Source organism: Macaca thibetana, chromosome 3 (genome assembly GCF_024542745.1).
Source record: "Macaca thibetana thibetana isolate TM-01 chromosome 3, ASM2454274v1, whole genome shotgun sequence".
NCBI classification, from domain to species: domain Eukaryota; kingdom Metazoa; phylum Chordata; class Mammalia; order Primates; family Cercopithecidae; genus Macaca; species Macaca thibetana.
Genome location: NC_065580.1, coordinates 26,890,949 through 26,913,290, shown reverse-complemented (window position 1 = coordinate 26,913,290; position 22,342 = coordinate 26,890,949). Strand labels below are relative to the sequence as shown.

The following is a 22,342-nucleotide window of genomic DNA, read 5'->3' as shown; positions in this document are numbered from 1 at the left end:
ATGCACAAGTTTTAAGGTTTTAAGTACTCAAATCCCCTAATCTTTTTCTTTATAATTTCCTCTGTTGCAGTTATACTTTGCACAAGTTCGCCTTCTTGAAATCAAGTAAATTTCCACCTGCATTTTCTTCTAATCCTTTCACAGTTTCATTTTTTAAACGTAACTCTTTAATCCATCTGGAATTTATTTTGGTGTATAATGTGGAATAAGGATCTGGTATTGTACTTTTTCTGGGGAGTTAACCAGCATCAGTTATTGAATGATCTTTCCTTGGGTGATTTGAAATATCACCTTTATTACAAACTAAATTTGTATGCATCAGCATTCTTTTTCTGGGTCCTCTATCTTACTTTACTGATCTAACTGGTATCACATTATTTTAATCATGTGGCTTCATAATACTTTTGATATCTGGATATGTAAATCCAAAGTAGGATATTTAAAATTCCTCAAATCACAATATATTAGCAGTGGCCTAGTTTGGTTTCATTCCAGAAAGGTGTCAGAAAGTTGAAAGAGCCATAGAAAGATCTTTTGGTAACTAACTGGTGATGGACCAGAGAGGTGAGTCCTACCAAGACTAGATCCTTAAACCATCTGATCTGCTATGAGCATCTTGGGGAGACCTCATGGAAATCAGGAGCAATTGAGGATGGCGGTAGTGATAGTTCAGAATCAGTAAACCTAGGCAAGACCCAGCAAGCAGAAATGGAAACTGCACTCACATACCTAGGGGAGGCCTTGTGAAGAGTCAATAATTTATGCATACAGCACAAGTGACAAGATTTCACTCCAGGAGGTGCAACAAAGACGGTATGGAATAGAGATTCTATAGTGCCGGTAAACATTTTCATAGTTGTGTTTGCTGGGCTGGAAGATGGTGCTTACTTATTTACAAGGCCATGCATGATTCACGAACCTCCTCTACTAGATGGGTTACAGGTCAGGGTCATTTGTTGAATGACCTATTCAGTGGGCCAGCAGACTTTCAAAGAGAAAAATAATCTAAGGCACCCACAGCCTGAGAGTGGGTGTGAATTTCATTGTCAGTTTCCACAGAGAGTAGCACAGGATCAGTGATGGCGGAGGGATATGAGTAGGAAGTTGGGGAGAGCAGAAGGAATTGGAGTCATACTTCTCTTGCAGATTTTCATTTTGCTTTGTCTCCCTTCCTTCCGTGCAGCCTTATACCCCAAGTAGGTAACGGTCACCTTTCTCTCCCAGCTATTTCTCCTTTTCCTCTCTACACTTTCCCCAGTATGGCAGCTAGCTAGCTCAGCACGCAGGGAGTTGTGGGAGTCCACCCTCCAACTCTAGAATATTAGGGTGATTCTCCTTTTTCCCCCACAAAAAGCTCTGAGAGCACCTAGTTGCTGACCAGGACATCCCTAATACTAACCTGTCTTCCCTCCCCTGTTCCTCCTGTGCTTTGGGCAACTTCACTTACTGTTCTGCAGGGATGTAACCATCCACCAAAGGGCTGCACTCCACACCAGCCACCTTGACATGGGAGGCGATGTCGCGAAATTCCAGGCCCAGGTTCTCCCCTCGGATAGTGACCTTGGTGCCCCCTTCCCGGGGGCCTGTCACTGGGATTATCTAGAGGCAGGAAAAGAAGTAATTAGACAGACACCAAGATACTGCCATCACTCACTTGCTGATGAGGCCAGGAGAGGCTGCTGGCTCTTCTCTCGTCTGCCCCAGAGTCCCTGAGTGGCTCGAAGTCCCCAAGGGCACCCAAAGCCTGTGGTAATCAATGTATAGTAGCTTCCAGGAAAACAGTCCGTGTTTGTGTGTGTCTCTAGGAACAATATTCAAAGCCTATGGTACATCTTCCCATTTCATAGAAGAAGAGAGGAGGGGATGGAACGTGACCAGCAATGCTACTGGGTGATTCATAGAAAACTGGGATTCATGCCTTCTAGCATTTGCTTGTGTTGGTTCTACTCTCAGGGAAAATAAAAACCCCTGCTATCCACCCAGAGCCCTCTATACCTATGTGACCCTACCCACCTCTCAAGATGCTTCTCAAATGACACTGCCCCACAACCCTGTGTTCTTCCTCTCTCCACTTAAATTCCAAGATACCTTCTTTGTGACACTTACATGGCAACAATTCTTTGTGCCTGTCCCTCATCCTTCCCACTCCCAGCCCCCTCCTCCTCCGATCCTGAGTCTCTAGGAGCAGGTCTGTCTCACTCCTCCTTGTGGGATTTTCAGTAACATTACAATCTTTATGTCTTGCATTGTCACTGTAATAAAACCTACAACTGTCCAAACATCTTTCCGGAATTGTTATCAGCATTTGTCACAACTTCTTTGCCTTTGCTGTTTGGCCTGGTACCACATGGATTTAGGTTTAATTTCAATTTTATCCTCATACACAGGTCAAAGTGTATTGGCTTTCTCTCCTAAATCCATGTCAAAAACCCATGATTAAAATGTGAGGACTCAACATCCAAGTGCCTGCTTTGAGGTGGGGGCTGTATAGTTAACACAATCTCATCCTGGCGTTTCACAGGCCAGAGAAGGGCATGCTTCCGTTCCTGGCACCTATGAGCACCAGCACCTGGACCTTAGCCAATGTCAGCAGGATTAGAATGGAAGGAGCCCAGAGATTCTATCTCTATTCCTTTCCAGCATATCCTACTCTCCTCAACCCCGCAGGGCCACAAGTGGGAATTCCAACCTGGGGTGAGGGTGAAAGAAGGAGGAAGCAGAAGAAACTAGGCTGTGCTCCCCTCCCCACCAAGTGGCAACTTCTCCAGGTGAGACTGCTTACCTGCCACAGTCAAGCTGTCTCCCACCTCCTACACATCCCCGTGAGGGTGCGTGTGATTGTCAGTGAGCGCATGCAGGGTGTGAGCCTGTGTATAAGTGTATTCCCATTGCAGTGGAAAAACAGCTTCCCTGGAGACATAGGCCCATTTCTATGAGAGGGATGTGGACAGACATGGGGAAGGTTGGAGGGAGAGTCTGTGTTCTTCCCAAGTGTCTGCCTGGCCAGTCCCCAAAGTGCCACTGGCACCTGACAGTGGTGTCCCCATGATATTCTAGCCCTGGCTTGTCATACTGAAAAAGGAATTTTATCTCTGGCCCACTCCTTAGTTCCCCAGGTTCCCCTAGGGCCAACGCCAGTATGGAGGCAGTAAATAGCCTCTGTCACAGGGAGATTTGTTTAATTTGCCATCTCCTCCCTGTGATTTTCTTGGACCCAGGCCAAGAAGTAAGTAAGTTCCACCGATAGCACCAGACACACTGCCATACACAGCAGCCCCCTGGGTTGGTTTCTTGTTGAGGGCTCTGGGAGGAGCCATTCCACAGAGGAGGTGTGAGGGTGAGGGGTGGGGACTGGGAAGGGAGGACATGGGCCCCAGTGTGGGGTTGGGGGTAGTGGGGAGAGGAGAGGTCCACCTGTCCTCCTATCCCAGATCATTCTGTAGGTTAATTCTGCAAATATTTCCTCCAAGTCTGAGAATAACTGTTTAGATTCCTACCATGCAAGAGACTGAAGTGGGGACTGAGAGAAACTCTTAGAGCCTGTACAGTCAGGAAGGTGGAGGATAAAGGATCTGAAGCATGGGGCACATTTTGAGGGCCACCCCAAGGGGCTGCTTTGCTGGGTGAGGCTGTTCATCCACAAAACCCATAATCTTGCTTTCACACATCCCTGGTGCACATGCAGAATTTGTGAGTGGGGGTGTGAAGTCTCACCATTGTAGTGGAGGAGAACAATTACCTAGGAGAACATTACTCAGGATTCAGGACCATGTTACTGACACTTTGGTTAGAGTATGTGTGCCTCTCTGAGCATTAGCCTCTGTCTGGAAGAGAATAATAACCTGATGATAACCCTGGCCTTGGGAGACATTATGGGTTTGAACTGTGTTTCCACCAAAGTCACAGGGAGAAGTCCTAGCCCCAGTGTCTCAGAATGTGTCCTTATTCAAAGACAGGGTCTTTACAGAGGCAATTAAATTTGAAGGAGACCGTTAGGATGGGCTTTGGTACAATATGATCTAATGAAAAAGGGAAATTTGGCCACAGAGAAATGCACAGAGAGAAGATAATGGGAAGCCACACAGGGAGAAGATGGTCATCTCCAAGCCAAGGAGAGAGATGGGGAACAGATACCTCCCTCACAGTCCTCAGGAGGAACCGACCCTGCTAAAACCTTGACCTTGACTGTCTACCTCCTGAACTACAGGATGATCCATTTCTGTCATGCAAGCTGCCTAGCTGGCAGTACCTTGTGACGGCAGCTCGGGACTCCAATAGAACAGGTGGTTGTTTGGACAAGGTAAGGGGTATAAAGGTGCGGTGCAACTATTAGCCATCACACAAATATATGGCCTATATTTTTGCCTGCCACTGTTAAGTGATCACATACTGTGTGAATTGGGGAAACTGTGCACAAAGCCTCGTACCAGTTCGTCCTCACTGTTCACTGAGGCAGAGACTTGAGTCTTTATCTTCTCTCTTTCCCCCTCTTCCAGCTGCTTCATAATCCTGATCAGCATCCACAATGGTAAAGAGGTATTGAGCACCTACTGTTTGCTCAGCCCTGAGCTGGAGGCACAGATGCCATGGTGCCACAGGTGCCATGGTGCCACAGGGGAGGAGCATGTGGAGAGAGAGATGCAGCCCTCTTTTTTATTTTAAGAGGGAGCAAGGGACTCTGGCCATGCTGGAAGAGTAGAGGAGTTGGAGGAGAAGAGACAGGACTACTTAAATTAACTCCACGGGCAGTGATTTCCTTGGCTTAGACATCCCTGGGAATGATTTTATCAATGATGATGAGTGAGGAGGAGTCTGGTGAGATCCCCATGCACTGGGCCCGGAGCGAGGTACCTTGCCTGCAGGTGCGCATGAAATTCTTCCAACTCCCGTGTAAGTGGGATGCTGAGGCCCACCACACATGTGAGGAAGGTGAGGTGTAGAGATAGTAGCCACACCTAGGTACCCAACAAACAGCTGGTGGAGCCTGGATTCAAACCCTGTTCTCTGGGTCCCAGTGTCTGCATGTTTAGCTCTTCCCTGTGTTCCTCCCTGGGTCTTCGATCCATGGCCTGTGTCCTGTTGGTCCCCCTAAACTGTGCTCCATCTTACAGCTCAGGGCTTGTTTTGGCGGAGTTCGAAGGCCTCTCTATTGTGACCTTCTTCACCTCCCCAGAGCCGGGCTGTGCCCCAACGCCCATGCAACCTCCAATCACGGGCTGACACTTGGTGAGGGTGCCACTGGTGGAACTTCAGGCCTTGCCACCGAGGCTCTTAGAGACAAAGGAAAGGGCTGGCAAGAACTCAGTCCTTCCTGACCCAGCTCCTCGGAGATTCCAACAGGACAGTCGAGCCGCAACAAGAGTCTCTGATGCAAGCCTAAGCTTCCAGGGAAGCCATGAAGGAAAACTAGGGCACCACCCAGCCAGGAGGAGCAACCAAGTCCACCCGGTGACCACTGGGTGACTGACACCACGGCTGGGCAGTTTCCGCAGGGTGTGGCGCAGCAGCCTGGAGCCTGTCCGTTTGGAGCAGGAGGCCCGACCCCGGCTTACCTCTGTGATGCGGGGGTTCGTGCACTTGCTGTTGGCACCAGACAGCTCCAGCCACCGGCTCTCCTGGGCAGGGCAGTGCTGGCGCAGGGTACACTGGCCCGGACTCTGGCACCAGCCACATGCGAAGTCTGGGTCAGCCTTGAGGCATAGCCCGCAGCTCTCGCGCATGGCTCCACACTTGTAGAGGTGAACTGCAGAGGGGAAGGGCAAGGGCAAGGGGTGCTTGGGAACGGCAGTGGGGACAGGAGGGGGCCAGAGAGGGACAAAGAGTGCAGTCCCAGCCTGGGGCAATGGGGCACAAAGGCAGCTTTGCCCCTTAGCCATTCTGATGCAAAAAACAACCAGAAAGAAAGTCCAGGCCAGAGCAGAGGGACTGAAATGGGAAGCTCTGGGAACTCTGTTCACTCAGCACTCAGCAGCCCTTCCCAGGAAGTCCTTTGCACACCACCTCCTCCCAGAAGCCACCAGCCCAGGTCAAGCTGTACAGAGCCCATGCTCAAGAAGTAACAGAGAAGCACAGATGGTGGAGAGGCTGTGAGGGAGAGGCTCAGAGGGACAGGGACAGCCACCAGGAGGCGGGGGCAGAATGACACCTGCGAGAATGCAGGGCGGCTCCTTCCCTCTCTACCCTGTCCCTTCCCCTCCCTCCCCTGCCAGGCCCCAGCCCTTCCACACCTTTATTCTGAGCTGGGTTGTCAATGTTGAAATGCCCATTCCACACGACCGTCAACTCCACGGGCAGGTTGTTGATCTCCATCCCTTCATAAGAATACTGAAGCCAGGTTGGAGAGGAGGAAAGAAGAAAGTGGGGTCACAGAGAGTTCTAGAGAGGGCCCAAAGGATTAGCCTAGGGCTGTTAAGAGCTCATGGGCTAAGGACTGGCCAAGACTGTGCCTGTGTGCCTGTGTCTACCTGTGTGCACACAAGTATGCGCAGGCACATGTGGGTACAGGTGGGGAAGTGTATATTAGAGGGAGTGGAAGATAACACAAGGGTGGGCCAGGCCTCCAAGCATGCCCCTGTGGGTGCCAGCTCAAGGAGCAGATGGGAGCAAGCCACTAGGTCATCTCCTGTGGGTCTCAGGCAGGAGGCCTGTTCCCACCCCGCTTTCCTGAGAGGTAAAACTGAGGGAAGAGTCCACTTCCTCTCGGGCTGCCCAGGGAAACCCTGGTCCCTAGGCCCTCCCAAGTCTGCAGTTAGGTTGGGGAACTCTAATTTCCAGGAAATGTCCAGGATAGGTGGATGCTTTTCCAAAGACCTGGGGAGGGGAGATCACTTCCCAGGCAAGATGGTGGTTGCAGAGACTAAGAAATGAGGGAGCTACACCTTAGGGGGATGAGAAGCTAGAAGTTAAGAGAAAAGAGGACTAGATGGGAGCTTGTTGGTGAGGGGGAAATCCTGAGGACCCTGGAGGGCAAATATGGGAATCTGGGCCTGGATGCTGCAGGTAGTCACCAGCTCAAAGCCAGGCTCACACCCAGATTCCTGTTGTGCTCCTATCCTTGGAGGGCCCCTCAGGGTCCTGCTCCCCTGCTAAGAGATAGGAGGTGAAGGGTGGAGAGAAGAGGGAAGTGCTGGCTTGAAGATGCTGGTGGAGGGGGCAGTCCCCAGGCATGATGGCCCCTAGTCTGCCTTCCCATAGCAGACCCGTCTCAGTCCCCAGAGAAAGAGGGTTAGCAGAGGAACTTAGAGCCCACCCTGGGCAGCAATTTCCAACACCTACCTGGTGATTTTCTCATTATTCCACCCGACTCTGCTCGCCACATGGGGCGGGATGGAGGAATGGAATTGGGACAGATTTTCTGCATAGCAGGGGCTGAGGCCTGGCAATTTGTTGAAAGAGGTTAGTCCAGAGGACCAGGTTTGAAGTTATGTTTGTAGAACCCATGGGCTCTTTTAATTCAAATTAGATTTGAATTAAAAATTTGGAGGGCTTCACTAGGGGGATGTTGACTGATATTACGGGAGGCTGCTGAGGCTCCCTCCTCCAAGTTGGCCGTGGCACCTTCATGGAGAGGGAGGGTGGCCACAGGACATGGGAAAACACATCTGAGAAGAATCTCAGAGGGCTACTGTTCACACCTCTGCCTCTGGGCAGGGACAGGTCTGCACCCTGTTTGTAGGAGCTTCTAAAGGAGACGTTATACTCCTCAATGCAGGAAATCACCCTAAATTCCTGAGTTACGGAATGCGCTCCCATGAGAACAGACTGTGACTTGATGTTGCCCTCATACAGCAACCGCAGGAGGACATGCCTCCAGTCACTTCGGGCCCTGCCCTAGTGTCCAGAGTTCTAACTCCCTCCCTGGCGACGTGTGCTGTGGCCAGAGAGCCACGTTTGTTGTTTGTCCCACAATGGATGCACTGCATCCCCCTCGTTGAATCTGTCTTGTGAACAATGGCTCTGGGGCCAGGGCCAGGGTCCAAGCTCACAGAGTAAAGCAAAGTTTCCTAGCCCTGCAGAAACCACAGTGGAGACTTTGATCATCACAGAACTCAATCATCAACTCCCCACAGGTTGTCTCTGCAGCTGGGTCGGGCTGGGTGGTCCTATGTTTCCTGAAAATCTCTTCTACTTTAGACTGGTGCTTCTTAGTGTGGTCTATGGACTCCTTCATCAGAACCACCCAGGGGGCCTACTAAAATGCAGATTCCAGGGCCCATCCCAGATCTGCCAGACTGGAACCTCTAGAGATGGGAGCATTTTGAGAACTACCCTGTGATTCTGGTGCTGATTAAAGAGTTAGAGAATCTCTGTAGTCTGTTAGAAGTAGGGAGGTAGATGGACTGCCCCTGTGGAGGGAGAAGGGTATAAGAGGGGGATGACCTCCCTCCCTTCCTCCCTCCTTCGGGGTGTGTGTGTGTGTGTGTGTGTGTGTGTGTGTGTGTGTGTGAGAGAGAGAGAGAGAGAGAGAGAGACAGAGAGAGACAGAGAGAGACAGAGAGAGAACTTCCAGGCTTCCAATTCCCTCCTCCAGCCACATTCAGTTTCTTCCCATCCTTCCCATCTCTCTCCTTGAAGGTCCCAGTGGGGAAAGGTGATCCCAACAGACTTCAAACTGCTGTCTGGACGACTCTGGGCAGGGCTGGCTGTTCCACCCGAAGCTGAGCACCATTTGATCACCTGGAGGCAGTGCTGGGGCGGGCAGAGCTCTGACCTTTAGGAGGGATACTGGCAGTGGCTATGTCAGGATGGGAGCCTGGCTTCTGCTTTCAGGCCTGGGTCTGGCCAAGACACAAAGTGGAAGCAGCAGGTGGTGACCAGGAGTGTGTTAGCCAAAGATCAATAAATCCTCAAGCCCCCTCTCAGGAAGGACCTGACATCCCACAGAGAGGAAGGCAAAGAATCCTACATACGTATGCATGTGAGCATCTGTGTACACAAATGTGTTTATGTGCATGCTGACTTGAGGAGAGGTTAGCACACATCTCCATGTTATCTGTGTCCATAAATGCACACGCACATAGACACACAGACACACACAGTTCCACAAAGTGGTTCTGCCAGTAACCAGCTGTGTGAAGTAAGCAGATAATCCAAGTCTTAGTTTCCCCATTGGTAAAGTGGGAATTCAAAGCAGTTCACATCTCCTTGGATTGGGGTAAGGATTCAAGATCAAGCACAGCATGCTCTGAGCATAGGATCTGTCATATAGTCTAAGCACTCAAATGTGATTTTGTGTTTTAGTCTATGTGCATACAGTTGGGGATGCTACGCAAAACTATATTCATGTTGCCTATGTTTATGTTTGTGCAGAAAAATAATAGCAGCCATGCATTGAGTGTTTCTGTGCCAGACCCTTAATATGTATGGGATGTATGCATATGAGAATGCTTCTGTGCTCTGGTATGTGTGTGTGTGCATGTGTGCAAGCATGAATTTTCTCTTTGAAGAAATTGAAAATAAAAAAGACATTAGGATCACATATGCTGGGCATTTCTTTCTCTCCCCCAATGCTGGGATCACAACTATGAAATATTAGAGAAATCATTAACCCCATGTGCTCCCCAAACCCCCCTCTGTCTCTAGGGAAGTTTCCATTGTTCCTGGAGGCTCTCTCTCCTGTGGATGACCTGCAACGTGCCTGGGGCAGGGTAGGGGAAAGGGGTGGGCATGGCAGACGGAGCCTCTCTGCCTCTGCAGACAGCTGGGAGCCTGGACGCAGGCTCCCATCCCCCAGGATCCCCCCATCTCCACTCCACTTAGCATTTATATAGCTCTCTGTAATCAGCGGGCAGTTAATCTGCACAAAGCTCAGAGCCCGGGGAGGACAGGCTCCAGGCTCCTGGAGGCTGGGAGGTTAAGTGTCTCAATCAAGGTCTGGCACACCATGCCGGGCTAATGGATGACTTTCCCCATTACCTTGGGAAAGTGTGAACCTCAGCTTCTACTTCTAAAGCAAAAATGAGACCTTGATATAACTGAGACATTCTTTCTTCCAGCCAGTCCCTTGTCCCGAGATCTAAGATATTTTGCCGGAAAGTTCTGCCATTTGGGCAAACAAATCTCAACAACCTAATGCTACATAAGAAGCTGGTATGTACCCTGTGTCCATCTCTAGTGCAGAGGGCTCTGCTGACCCCTTTTCAGCTGTGTCCCAGTAAAGTAGAAAGGGGGCAAGTTCTCTTCCTATTGCTCCCCTATTCCGGTTTTGCACGTGGTAAATGAAGGTGCCAAGAGAAAACCAGAGGCCAGCATGAGTCCGCGGAAGCTGGGCCTGGCTCCGGCCCTCACGACCAGCACTTCAGCCAGCCAGATGCCCTTTGCAGCCCACTCACTGGTGTGATTGGCAGCCTCTGAGAGCTGGTGGCCATGCACTATTATTAGCAGCACTTGACATTTTCCTAGAGCCTTGGTCTAAAGCAGGCCACGAATACCCACAGTTGCTTCCCCTCAACTGCTACCTGTGAGTCTGCTCTGTCCTCCTCCCACCAGCCCCTGGGGGCTGCAGCCATTGGCTCAAGGCCTGTCCCCGCATAATGGGGTTGGAAGTGGCTCCACCACCCCAGCCCAGTGTCACTCCCACACTGAATTTTCTTCTTTTTTCTCTGCTCTCCTCTGAGACTAATTTATCACCCACCTCCTTCTGCCATCACAAACTCATGGATTTCTTTGTTAGATCCCTTGTCCAATGCTGTTTCGATTGTTCATGGATTTAGGAAATGAAACAATTTCTTCTTCCACACAATCCTCTTTGAGGCTGATCAGACCATACTCCCAGGAATAACACCAAAGCTGGGGTAGAAAGTGCCCTTCGCTGCTGTTCTTTCTCAACCTGTGATTAGGGGTTATGTTATAAAACTGGATTCAAGTTCTCAATTTGTGCCTTACTTGCTATGTGATCTGGAGATGGTCACTTGCCCTCTCTGGGCCTTGGAGACCTCATCTGTAACAGGATTAAGTAGATACTCTCTCAGGTCTATTCTTGCCTGATGGTACCCTGTTTGCTGTAACTATGGTGGGGGAGGGTTGCTCCGATCATGACCGCAAAGATGTTTGATGGAAATCGCTTGATGGCAAGCAGCAACCTGACCCAGACCAGCATTTAAACTGGGATTCCACTGTCCCCCATGAAAAGAGAGGCTCCTGGGAAATGGCAGAGCTGAGCCCTCCAGAACTATGTGATTCCAGTGGGTCCTAGGAAGCAGAGGGGACTCCTCCTACATTCTACTGTCTGAGGGGTATCCCTCCTGTTGCCTCACTTTTTTTTCTCAGACTTTAAAATGGTAGAGAAATCACCTCTCCTACAACTAATGGTGTCAAAATTAAAAAGTCATGGAGGCAAAGTCAGCTGCGCTGCTTTGGAAGCGGTGACCTGGGGGCACCTACACCTGGCCCATGGTGGATGGGGAGGCCGCAGCTCTGAACTCCAGAGGGCCAGAGCATAGCGGGAGCCCTCCTCAGGTCCCGAGTTGGGGGCAGGGCACGGGCCAGGAGCTTCAGTCTCAGGTTCTCTCCTTGGTGAAGGGAGCCGCAGCTTCCAGGCCTCCAGCTCCAGTGCCAACAGGGGCTGGAAGTAGAACTGACCACTGTGTCCTGGGATATCAGGCTTCCAGATGTGAAATTCCCAGGGGTGGAGCTATGTCACTTGCTGATTTCTTGAGGTCCAAGGATTCAACATCTGACAAACAGACTGTGTGCACACTGGAGCCCAGTCATTCCCTTCCTTTTCCCATGGCTGCCGACGAGGATGCCAGCACTAGGTACCCCATGGGGACACCATGAAGGAGGAGACAGCACTCACCTTCCTGGTGCTGCTGAGACCCTGTTTGTGCTCTTGTTCTCAGGAGGCTCTGATTTCGCACCCATGTTTGGGGAGTTCCCTGTGATGGCTAAGGACTCATTTTGGTCAGGCAGCTCTTGGCCTGGGAAATGCTGAGGACATTTCAACACAATCTACTTCCAATTCTGGCAGTCAATAGAATGGCAGAGGGTCCCAGCGAGCTTCTTGGAAGCTAAAGTTAGTCCCCAGGGCACAAAAGAACTTCCGACCAAGGGGTCTAGAAGACTTAACTCACGCTGTTGTCTGAAGTATCTTTGTCTATTAACGGAGTCAACCAAAGCCCAGGCCATGGGTCCAGTTTTATGACACTTGTGTCCCTCTCTTGGGGAACTGAAGGCACAGCCATCTGAGGACCACAGGCTCTATCCACCCTTCTGACATCTCCAGATCCTTGGGGCAGCTTCTCTGAAGAAACAAGGCTGTTTTCCCCACCGTTTGAGATCCTCATCAGCCTTCTGCAGAGTCAAATGTGAGGCCCAGATGCAGGTCTCTTTCTATAGGGAGCGTCTTGTTTTGGAGAGAATGACTTGAGCCAAACCCTTGGGGCTGATCTGCTTGAACTGAGAATTTATGGGGAAACAGGAGGTGTTTAATATCTCCTTTGCTTGCAGGTTTAATCTGGAGTGCTGCAGAAATCTGAAAAATAGGTTGGCCGCCAGGGGAGGAGGGGGATGGGCACACGGGATGCCGTGGGGACAACATCTGGGGTTTCAGAGGTTGTGAGAGCAGCGACCAGTTCTATCCCTGTAATGCTGAGTGACCTAGGGCAAGTGTGTAGGATTCTCTGGGCTCCATTTCCCCCTGGACTACTTCCTGCAGGAAGAGTGGGGTGTCCCACGAAATCCTTTGTCTGGGACTTTCCTGGTCGTACATCACATCTCCAAATACAGACACTGTATGTAAGTGCCCAGGAGCAACTAGAAGAATATATGGGAAACAGTGTGACACAGGAGGGGCCCTCAAATCCAGGCCACCTCTGCCACTCACTAGTTGTGTGACCCTGAGCAAGTCACTTACCTTCTGGCACATTTTGGGATGCATTACCCCAAAGTGAATAGAGCTTCAGCTTCTGGGCCTACACTTGCACACACAGCCCCTTTTAAGGCCTATGTATCTAATTTTGTACTTACTATATTTTGGTCTTAAAGAAGGTCTCCAAATGGTACGTCTCACCCCACAAACCTAGATCTGCCCCTGCTTCCAGGCCTCCACTTTCTCTTTTGTGCAGTGAAGAAAAACCTTTAAAGTTTCTATGACTTGAAAATGTTCTGAATCTATGTGTCTAGTGTTTGTCTCTGAGCATCTGGGCACAAAGAAGGGAGCCCAGAAAGACAGAGAGAGAGAGACCAAAGCAGTAGCTGGAAAGGCAACATGGCAGGTGCGAAGGGAAGTGGGCAGGAAAGGTGACACACAGGTGGGGTTCACTGTGGGGTACCTAGGAATGAGGTAGACAGCTGTCGGCAGCCTGGGGGCTGCTGACCACTCATTGACAGGGCTTGGGCTTAGTGTGGATTTGCTACACATTGGGCAGGGTTTGTGCCGATCTAAGCAGCACGCTCCTGGCCAGCTTCTTCCCTTCTGTTGGTTCTTCCTGCCAATGCTTGGTCTGTCTCAGAAGCCTTCTCTGCTGAGAAACAGCCTCTTTGTAGATGTGAAGGTGGTGGGATGTCTTTGGGGCTTGTTGAGAAGGCAGGGCGCAGGGCTTTCAGAGCTTCTTAGGAAAGAGGATGGACATGAAGGTTCCTGGAGCCCAGCATCTGCCCACAAACAGGGCTCACAGCTCCACGGCTAGTCCAATATCCCTTCTAATCCTGTCTTGCATGGACAACCATCATCACAAAACATTTACAGCTAGGGCCAGGCCCTGGGTGACCTCAGAATCCAGCACGTGGCTGGGGCAGGTGTTGTGGGGCTGGGATGTGCCAGCAGGCATGGCGGAAGCAGGTGGCAGTTTTGTGCATGTTGAGGAAATGACTGCAGGGCTGAGCTGATTTGGCTCCGAGAAAATGACAGTGATGTGGGCGGGGCTGGGGCCTGGTTTGGCGGTGGGCAGGGTTGGGTGACTCACAGAGGTGTTCTGGCACTGTACGCTGGAGCTGTTGAAGCGCAGGGCGGGCACCCGCTGCTCGCTGCCCTGGATGTTGAGGATGCATTCGTAGCCACGCTGCCCAGACTGGGGCTGGGGAAGGTTCTTGGCCTTCAGCGTGATAGGCTTGATCACCTCCACAGGCACCAGGATCTTGTCCACTCGCAGCAGCTGGGGGCAGTCCTGGGGACAGAGGGCATGGCTCAGGCTGGGCAGCCAGGAAACCAAAAGAGCAAGGACCTCTGCAGACATAATCCAGATGTTCCCTGTCTCCACCCTTCCATGGACACACCCACAGGTGACCCCTGAGGTGCTCGTGCCTACCCAGTGGGCAATGCACTGAGGACAAAAATGAAACTGAGGAATCTGGGGTCCTAGTGTCATATCTTGAGGTGGTCCCCACCCTCTTTGGGTTCCCTGAATACCTTCCTTATGCAATCCAGATTCTCTGACACTCCTGTAGCCTCCTCATGGCACCCTTCTACCCTAGTAGAGACTGCCTCTGCTAGCTAGGCCTCCCCCCCGCCACTGCGGACTGATGATCTCTTTGCCTGCTAAGTTCCAGGCTGTCAAGAATTGGGATGGATAGACCATGTGAGAATCTCCACAGAGAGGCAAAGCCCTGGGCCCTACTCTGTCCCTGGAATGTGAGTCTTGACTGCAGCAGAGGGGCTGGGAGGACCTTCCCTACGTGGGCTGAATCTGATGTTTGAGAATGTTCTGGAATGGGCCCCAGAGGCTTTATAAATCCAGAAGCTTCTGACCAAGCTTTAGGATGTCCTGGCCCCAAAGAAATGCCTCTCAGAGTAGAAACACTCTGAGCTCTTTCTAGATGCTAGCAATGGGCATACTTAGCCCTGGAGCCACAGGAGCCCAGATGGCCTTTAGGATGGAGACAGTGAATCACTGGGCCCCTTTTTCCTGGGGCTATCGGCTTTGTCTAGGGAGGACTGGAGACATAAGGAGGTCAGAAGAAGGAGGGTGGGTGCTCTGCCCAGTTGAGTGGTAGGAGCTGGTGTGTTGCTGTATTCTCAGGAGCTGGGTGGAGGAGAGTCAGTATTGTAGCTCCTGCCGATGGATGTGGGCAGGCGTGAGGCCTTCCATAACACAAGCATGGCCTGGGCACCCCCTGTGCTAGGCAGGTCCCACCATCCCCCAGATTCCTCCATCTGTGGCACTGTCTGGGGCATGCCAAGACAGATGGCTCCTGGGCAGGTTGATCATCAAAAGCATGACGCACATGTTCTTTGTGAGGGTGCTTTGTCATGGGCTCACCACCAACTCTCAGCAGAGGCTTCTCTCCCCCACCTTAACACTTGTCCTCAGCAGAGTAAGGCAGAAAGGAAGCCACTGAGGAATGGTGGAAGGGAGGGGTTCCAGGTAGTTAGGCAACTGGCAGCTGTCCCTCCCAGGTCCCAGAGCAAACATGAGCCAAATATCTCCGTGCCATTACGAGCTACACCATAACAAGACTTAGGCTCGAGGGAGAAGGCTTCAGCTAGCTCTAGCACCTCTGAGCTGCTGATGAGCTCTGGAACTCTGAGCACATTTGAAACTCAATTTCCGTATCTATTAGTTGAGCGGGCCTCCAAGGCCCTGTTCATGTTAACCCATCATGATTCCATGATTTGGAGTGGTTGTTCCCTCTATGCTTTCTGATCATCCAACAAGAAAAGAGGAGGGAAAGAGAGGCAGGGGAAATGGAAGCAAGAAAGGGAGAGAGAAAGCTATAAGGGAAGCTAGGAGACAGAGAAGAAGCTGGAGGAGCAAGACCATGGTCCACAGATGGACCAGCAGTGGAGCCTTGCTTCATGGGAGTGTCCCAGGCCCATTAAACTAATCCTTCCTCCCATGCCCCTACAGGCTGCTCACACGTTTATCCTGAAGTGCAGCTAAAAGAGGAGCTGCAGATCCAGAAATTCCACTCCTGGGTTTACATGCCCAGAGGAACTGAAAACAGAGACTCAGAAATCTGCACACCCATATTCACAACAGCATCATTCACAACAGCCAAAAGGCAGAAGCAACCCAGGTGTTCACTGAGGAATGAATGGATAAACAAAATGTGACCTATTCATACAATGGAATATTACTCAGCCTTGAAAAGGGAGGAAACTCTGCTATAACATGGATGAAGCTTGGGGACGTTATGCTAAGTGAAATAAGCCAGCTACAAAAAGGCAAATACTGCAGGGTTCCACCTGTAGGAGGTCCCTTGAGCAGTCAATTTCATAGAGACAGAAAGTAGAATGGTGATGTCTAAGGGGAGGCAGGATGGGTAGTTGTTTGACGGGAACACCACCTCAGTTGGGGATGGTGATGACAGCTGTACAACAATGTGAAATGTACTTAATGCCATTGAACCGTATCCTTAAAACTGGTTCAGATGGTAAATGTTATGATATGTGTGTTTTGCCACCATTCTAAAACAATGAAGAGAAGCAGCAGGGAGGTGGGCCAGCAGGAAGAGAACAGGGGCCTTGGTCTTGGCCTTCACCTTGCGTGTGGTCTGAGGCTCTACAGCGTGTGGGTCTCTGGAGACACCAGGTAGCCACCTGTGGAGAGTCTTAGCAGCTCCATCCTGTGCCCCTACCACAGCTGCTCCCTCAGCCCCTGCTCTAGCAAGGTGGGAATGTGAGACACAAAGGAAAGAAGCGATTTGTGGAAAAGATGGAGATCAGAGCTGGAGTAGGAGGAGAGTGATATTGGCAGCTCGAGGAGAGCAGATCCTTGAGAGTGGGGTTGCTCTGAGTCCAGGCTCCACTTGACTCCACCCTCCCTCTGCCTGAGCCCTGGGCAGCTTCCCCTCCCCTGAAGCAGGAAGGAGCCTGACTCTCCCTCCTGCCACAATCCCTGGAGGGAGGTGGGTCTGGTCGCACTGGGAGTGAGAGCCAGGAGGCCCTGGAACCTCTTCCCTCAACCTCCCGCATCCACATGTTGCCACCCAGAAATGAGGCACTGAGGGTACTGGAATCTCAGAATCCTCTGACTACCCTCATGGACCCCATCTATTTTGCAAAGGAGAAACTGAGGCAAGGAGAGAAAGAAGGGCTCAGTATCAGCAGATGAGCTGGTAGCTGAAGAACTCAGATGCCAACTGCCTGAGTCACCAAGTTTCCGCCCTTCATGAAAGAGGCAAGTTCCCACCAATGGGCAGGACCACCTCAGGATGGGCTGGTCAGTCAGCAACGGTCCCTCTGAAGTCCAGGGGACTTGGAGCTGTGAAACCCTCTGGAGCTGGGCTGGAACCCTGCCTGGGGGCTGGACTGTTCTTGTCCGGGACATGGGCAGCAGCAAATGCCTCTCTCCCACATCCCCTGTAAGATTTTTAGTGAGACGTGTGATGAGTTCTCTAATGAGTCCTGATTATCAGTAGCCCCATAAAGGCCTAGTTTGCATATAAAAAGGTTGGCAGCTCTGAGAGTAAGTTCATTAATAATAATTGGAGAGGCCCAGGGCTGGGCTGGGCACATTTTCCTCTAGTAGCGCTGCTGATTGACCCCAGTGTCCCTCCTAATTGAAATGTAAAATGGCAATTTCTCCCTAGGCAACAAGGCATGAAGGGACCACTTCCACCACCCTGCCCCTTCCTCCCACCCCAGCATCCCAGATCCTGACCTGCCTTGTGCTGAGATTCCAGATACAAAATCACCTACAGATCTGACACTCCAGGGAAACTTCAGAGAAACTTTCATATTCCTCCAGGGCGCGAGCCTGAGGCCCTGTTTCATGGCCCAGGGACTCAGGGCACCCAGACCTTTGTCTTCACCTTGAAGGCTCATCACCCAGCAGGAGTCTGGCTGGGAATCCTGTAACTGTGAGAGTAAGTCTGCCTCCCTCCTCCCCACTAGTTTCAGAGTCTTGAACAAGTCCTGTCATCATTGCTTGGCTTAACAATGAATAGGCATTGAAAATTCCTCTTCCAAATGACCATTTTGGGGATTCCATAAACTAACACATATAAAGCATCTGGCCTAGAGTGAGTGGACATTCAGCAAATGTTTGTCCTTTCCTCCCAACCCAGGCTGCATCTTGTCCCTCATCTGCTCCCTTTTCCCACCTCATTTCCAAAAGACCCATCTCCCTTGCATCCTGCCTCCACGCAATTTTCGGCAAATACCCCAGCAGTTCCCACCCAACTTATTCCAGTCCTCTGGGCTTCACATCTTAGGATAAGTCTGCCTAACTTAAATAGCTGTAAGTGTCCCAAACACAAAGGGGACTGGCAGGGAGGTCCCAGTTCTGGCCACTGCTCCCCGAACGGCAGCCTCCGCTTCTGGGAAGTGGCATCGTAAAGTTGCACATTCCATGTGTCCTGAGACAGGAGATCTGCCAGCCATTTGGCCTTGGGCAAACCCCTCAAACCCTCTGGGTCTCTTTACCCATAAAATGAAGAGGTTGGTTTGGATTCGATGAATTGTGTAGTCCCTGGAATATTGTGACATCAGAAATATATATTGGTTCTTTTCCTCTGGCTGCTGGCACGGTGCTTCTAAAACCTTTGGAGTTTTCTGAATGACTGGGGGAAAAGGAGCATCTTTTGTTATTCACAGTAAGCCCTTTTCCACTATACCTGAGTTTATGTTCATGAGGTGACTCCTGGGGATGGGGGTATGTTGCCAGAGGATCCACACATGTAATTACAGGGTGGCACTTTAGCCCTCTCCTCTGGGGAAGGGAGAGGGGCTGGTGACTGAGTTCAACTGTCTACATAAAGCAGCCTCCATCAACACCCTAAGTGAAGGGGTTTGGAGTGCTTCCCCAGGGGTGAACAGGTGGCGATGTTGAGGGAGTGGTGCCCAGAGAGGACAAGGAAGTTCTGTGCCCCTTCCTACACCTTGCTCTAGGCACTGCTGCATCCAGCTGTTTATCTGTATCCTTTGCAACACCCTTTAAAAGAAACTAGTAAATGTAAGTAAATGTTTCCCCAAGTTTTGTGACCTGTTATAACAAATTATCCAATCTGAGGAGGGGATTGTGGGAGCCCCTGACTTATAACTGGTGGGTCAGAACTGCAGGGGACAACCTCAGACTTGCAATTGGCATCTGAAGTGGGGACAGTCTTGTGGGACTGAGCCCTTTAACTTGTGAGATCCAATGCTCACTCTGGGCAGGTAGTGTCAGAAATGAATTGAGTTCTAGGCTACCCAAGTGGTTTCTTGGGTAGCACCGAGGATTGAAGAATTGCTTGGTATAGAAAAAAGCCCCATGCATTTGCTGTTATGTTAAGTATAGAGAAGAACAGTTTGTTTTCCTTTTAGTCCCAGTTCTATTAATAACCCAGTTGATAATCTGGGATATAGAATTATATGATCTTTTTGAAGCTCAGTTTTCCCACCTCTAAAACGGGGATAATAATACCTGCAAAACTGGCTCAAAATGTGGCATTCAATGAGCCAATGAATGAATACTGGAGGTATGGGGGAAGTGGGCCTCTGAGAGGTGGCTCTTCACCTATCAGCAGGGACCTGTTTTAATATTTTAATAATTGGTATGTTGCAACCTGGTATGGTTGTCCAGTTGAGTAACTAGCTCTGACAGGCAGCATGGGATACTGCTGCGATTCTAATTGACATGGTTAACTTGGTACAAGCATTCAATTCAGTGTCAATTCCACTACCTCCATCCCCTTCCACATATTTTCCATGTACTATATTGTTTCAGACACACACACACACACACACACACACACAGATCACTCCCGTGTTCTAGATAAAGACACTAAGGACACTATTTACCTCACTCAGTGCCCATGACAATGATGAGCACAGTATTTTCACCCAATCACCATACCATAACTTTATCCACAGATGATTATCCAGCTTCCATCCAAAACTCCTCAAAAACATACTGCCCTTCTCTTTTGAAGGAGGCCATTTCTCTGAACTACTATTTGAAAGGGCCAGCTTTTGGAGGATGGAAAACACCTGTATTTAACGAGATTCTTTGGAGACACATGCATGCCAGAAGAACCTGACTCCCTTGGAGGCTGTTTTGCCTGTGGCTACATTCTGCAGTTCTAAGAATGCAGGGGGGTGGGGGGTGGGAAGTGGCAGTGGCTTGAGGCACAAGCACACCTTTAAAGGCCTGGCATTCAGGAGGTGACGAAGGTCAACTGTCCAGCCCCATGAACATTTTGGTCTCCACTGATAGGCACAAAATACAAATCGCACTGCTAATTGCAGAGGACAGGAACACGAAGTCAAAGTATAAAAGCGAGAATGATGACTTTCTATCCACCATGTCCAGCACGTTAGTGACTGCTTTATACAGAGGCTTCATTGCATATTTAAATAATTGAACAAGGACATAAAGAATGCAGCCTAGCTGGGAGAGAAAAGGCTGCCTTCAGGGCTGGTGCTGCCTGCAGATGGGGGTGATAGGCCCTTGAATTTATAGCCCTCAGTGTGTTTACAAAATGAGGGCTCTAATTCTCCTATTGTTACAGCAAGACTGGGGAAAATAGAGCTCTAGGAAGAACAGGGACCTGGTGGGCAGCTAAGGAATAAATGATTTACAGGTCACCTCTCCTCCGTCCAAGTCACCTCAGCCTTCATTAGTCCCAAAGACAAGCCAGCCCTAACCCCAACCAACCCCCCAAATTTATACTCACCTTCTCAGAACCACGGTGCCCAATACAAAAATGTAACGCATCATATATTTTCTTGCTGTTCCCCAAGTTTATAATGCCATTAGTGTGATCTACGACAGGCTGGTTTATAGAGAGAGCAAAGTAATAATATAAAAAGGAAATACCCATAACCTGAAGCGGGGAGGGGCAGGCAAGATTGATGGAAAGTGCAGTTGTCTGGAGGAATGGCAACCCAGTAATTGAATACCTGGAGTGGGGGTGGTGCATGGGTGGGGAGCATGTTCTGTAGCTGGATTTGCTTTTTTTTTTTTTTTTTTTCACAGGAGGGTGAAAGGCACGGCAGGTGTGGTTTTGTTCCCTTGGGTTGGATCCCAGGAATGCCTTCCCTGCAAGAAGGGAAGCAGAATTGCTAACAAAGTGGATTGGTGATTTCCCTCCAGAGTCCAGTCAGTGGTCAATGCCCTTGCTCTGCTCCTGTTTCAGGGCATGGGGCTTATTTCAGTACCAGGGGCAAGCAGCAGCCCATGAGCTAGGACTTTCTCGGTCTTGTTGGGTCTTCAGTCCTGGAGAAGACTTGATCCTTTTGATACCAGATTTCATCCTGGCTCTGAGTTTCTTTTCAGGGGTGTTGGGGTATTAGGGAATGTTGGGAGAAGCTTTCAAACACAGTTTTGCAAATCAAATAGAATTCATTTTGCCTCCTCTGATCTTACAACTATTCTCTGGAGTAGGCAGGCTGGTTGAACTTCAAGAGGAGAGGCGTTCCTGGGAGCCTCCTCGGCGAGCCTGCACACCTCGGGGCCAGATGTGCTTCACCCTCCTTGCAAAGCCTCTCTAGTCCAGTGCCCAGAGAATACAGCTTCAGCAGCAGCTCACTTTGCTTTTCAGTTTAGATGAGAAAAAACAACAAAATAGTCCATCAGGGACAAATTCTTGCCAATGGATTTGCTTTTGCAAGGAAGTTCACCTTTGTTCCTCAAGCATCATCATTAAGTGTGTGTGCCTGATGGGAGGTCCAGGTTGGCCTGTGGAGGAGCTGGGGATGGATTCTGAAGCCACCTGGGGACCAGTGGCTGCTGCTGCTCAGTAGAGGGGTGGGCATGGCTTTGTTAATGGCTACCCAAGGCTCTGGCAGCTGATCTGAAGGCCCAGGGCTGTTATCACAATGCCATCATTAGTTGAAACAAAATCATTCCTTGTAACTGGAATATAGTTACCATAAACAGCATATGTTATTGGGCATTCTATTTCTAATAATTGTAATTATAGTGGAATACTTGCCATTAATATAATAACAACAACGATTGACTAGCTCTCTGTTCCAGACCAATAACTTCACCTGAATGCATTCTTTGTTCAGGGGGGGAAAAAAAAAGGTAATTCAATATCCCTGATAGTCAACAAAGCTACTGTTGAAATGGAAGACACACAGATGAAAGCATTCCTGAGATGCAAGATGGTGCCGGGTAGATGAAAAGCCACCTGTCAGCCTTACTCTTAGCTAACAAAAGGACACTGTCTGCATCCGCTCACTCAAAGGGTAAAAGGAAATGAAAACCCCAGAGATTTCCAGAAGAGTCACCAGGGCCTGGGTACACCTTCATTCCAAAAGGGTGGGCCTTGGGCTGGATGTTCAGTGGAACTGCAGGTCCTGAGGGTATGGGTCACCCTGTTAGGTAAAGATGTTTGATCTAAGCCTTGACTTGACAGTCACCCTATAATTGCCAGCCCCCTGACCACTTTTTGGGCATGGATTTATCTTGGGGACTTTCCAGCTTCTTTCTACTTACAATGACAGAACTTTAGAGATGATGTAGACCAATGGCCT

The 22,342-nt window shown here is 50.1% G+C and overlaps 3 protein-coding genes across 3 annotated transcripts in view; 1 reads left to right on the top strand and 2 right to left on the bottom strand.

Moving 5' to 3' along the window:
- PLXNA4 (plexin A4) overlaps positions 1-22,342 on the bottom strand; it is a 450,027-nt gene that overhangs the window by 73,169 nt on the left and 354,516 nt on the right. The window contains exons 10-13 of the mRNA XM_050782490.1: positions 13,905-14,105; positions 6,228-6,324; positions 5,553-5,743; positions 1,448-1,599 (exon numbers count right to left, since the gene is read on the bottom strand). Of these exons, the coding sequence (XP_050638447.1) occupies positions 1,448-1,599; positions 5,553-5,743; positions 6,228-6,324; positions 13,905-14,105 (641 nt within the window). The remainder of the gene's footprint in view (positions 1-1,447; positions 1,600-5,552; positions 5,744-6,227; positions 6,325-13,904; positions 14,106-22,342) is intronic.
- The window catches only part of PODXL (podocalyxin like), a 1,065,326-nt gene that overhangs the window by 698,063 nt on the left and 344,921 nt on the right, over positions 1-22,342 (bottom strand). The gene's annotated exons all lie outside the window — the stretch shown is intronic.
- The window catches only part of LOC126950803 (basic proline-rich protein-like), a gene marked incomplete at its 3' end in the record, with an annotated part of 538,772 nt that overhangs the window by 174,362 nt on the left and 342,068 nt on the right, over positions 1-22,342 (top strand). The gene's annotated exons all lie outside the window — the stretch shown is intronic.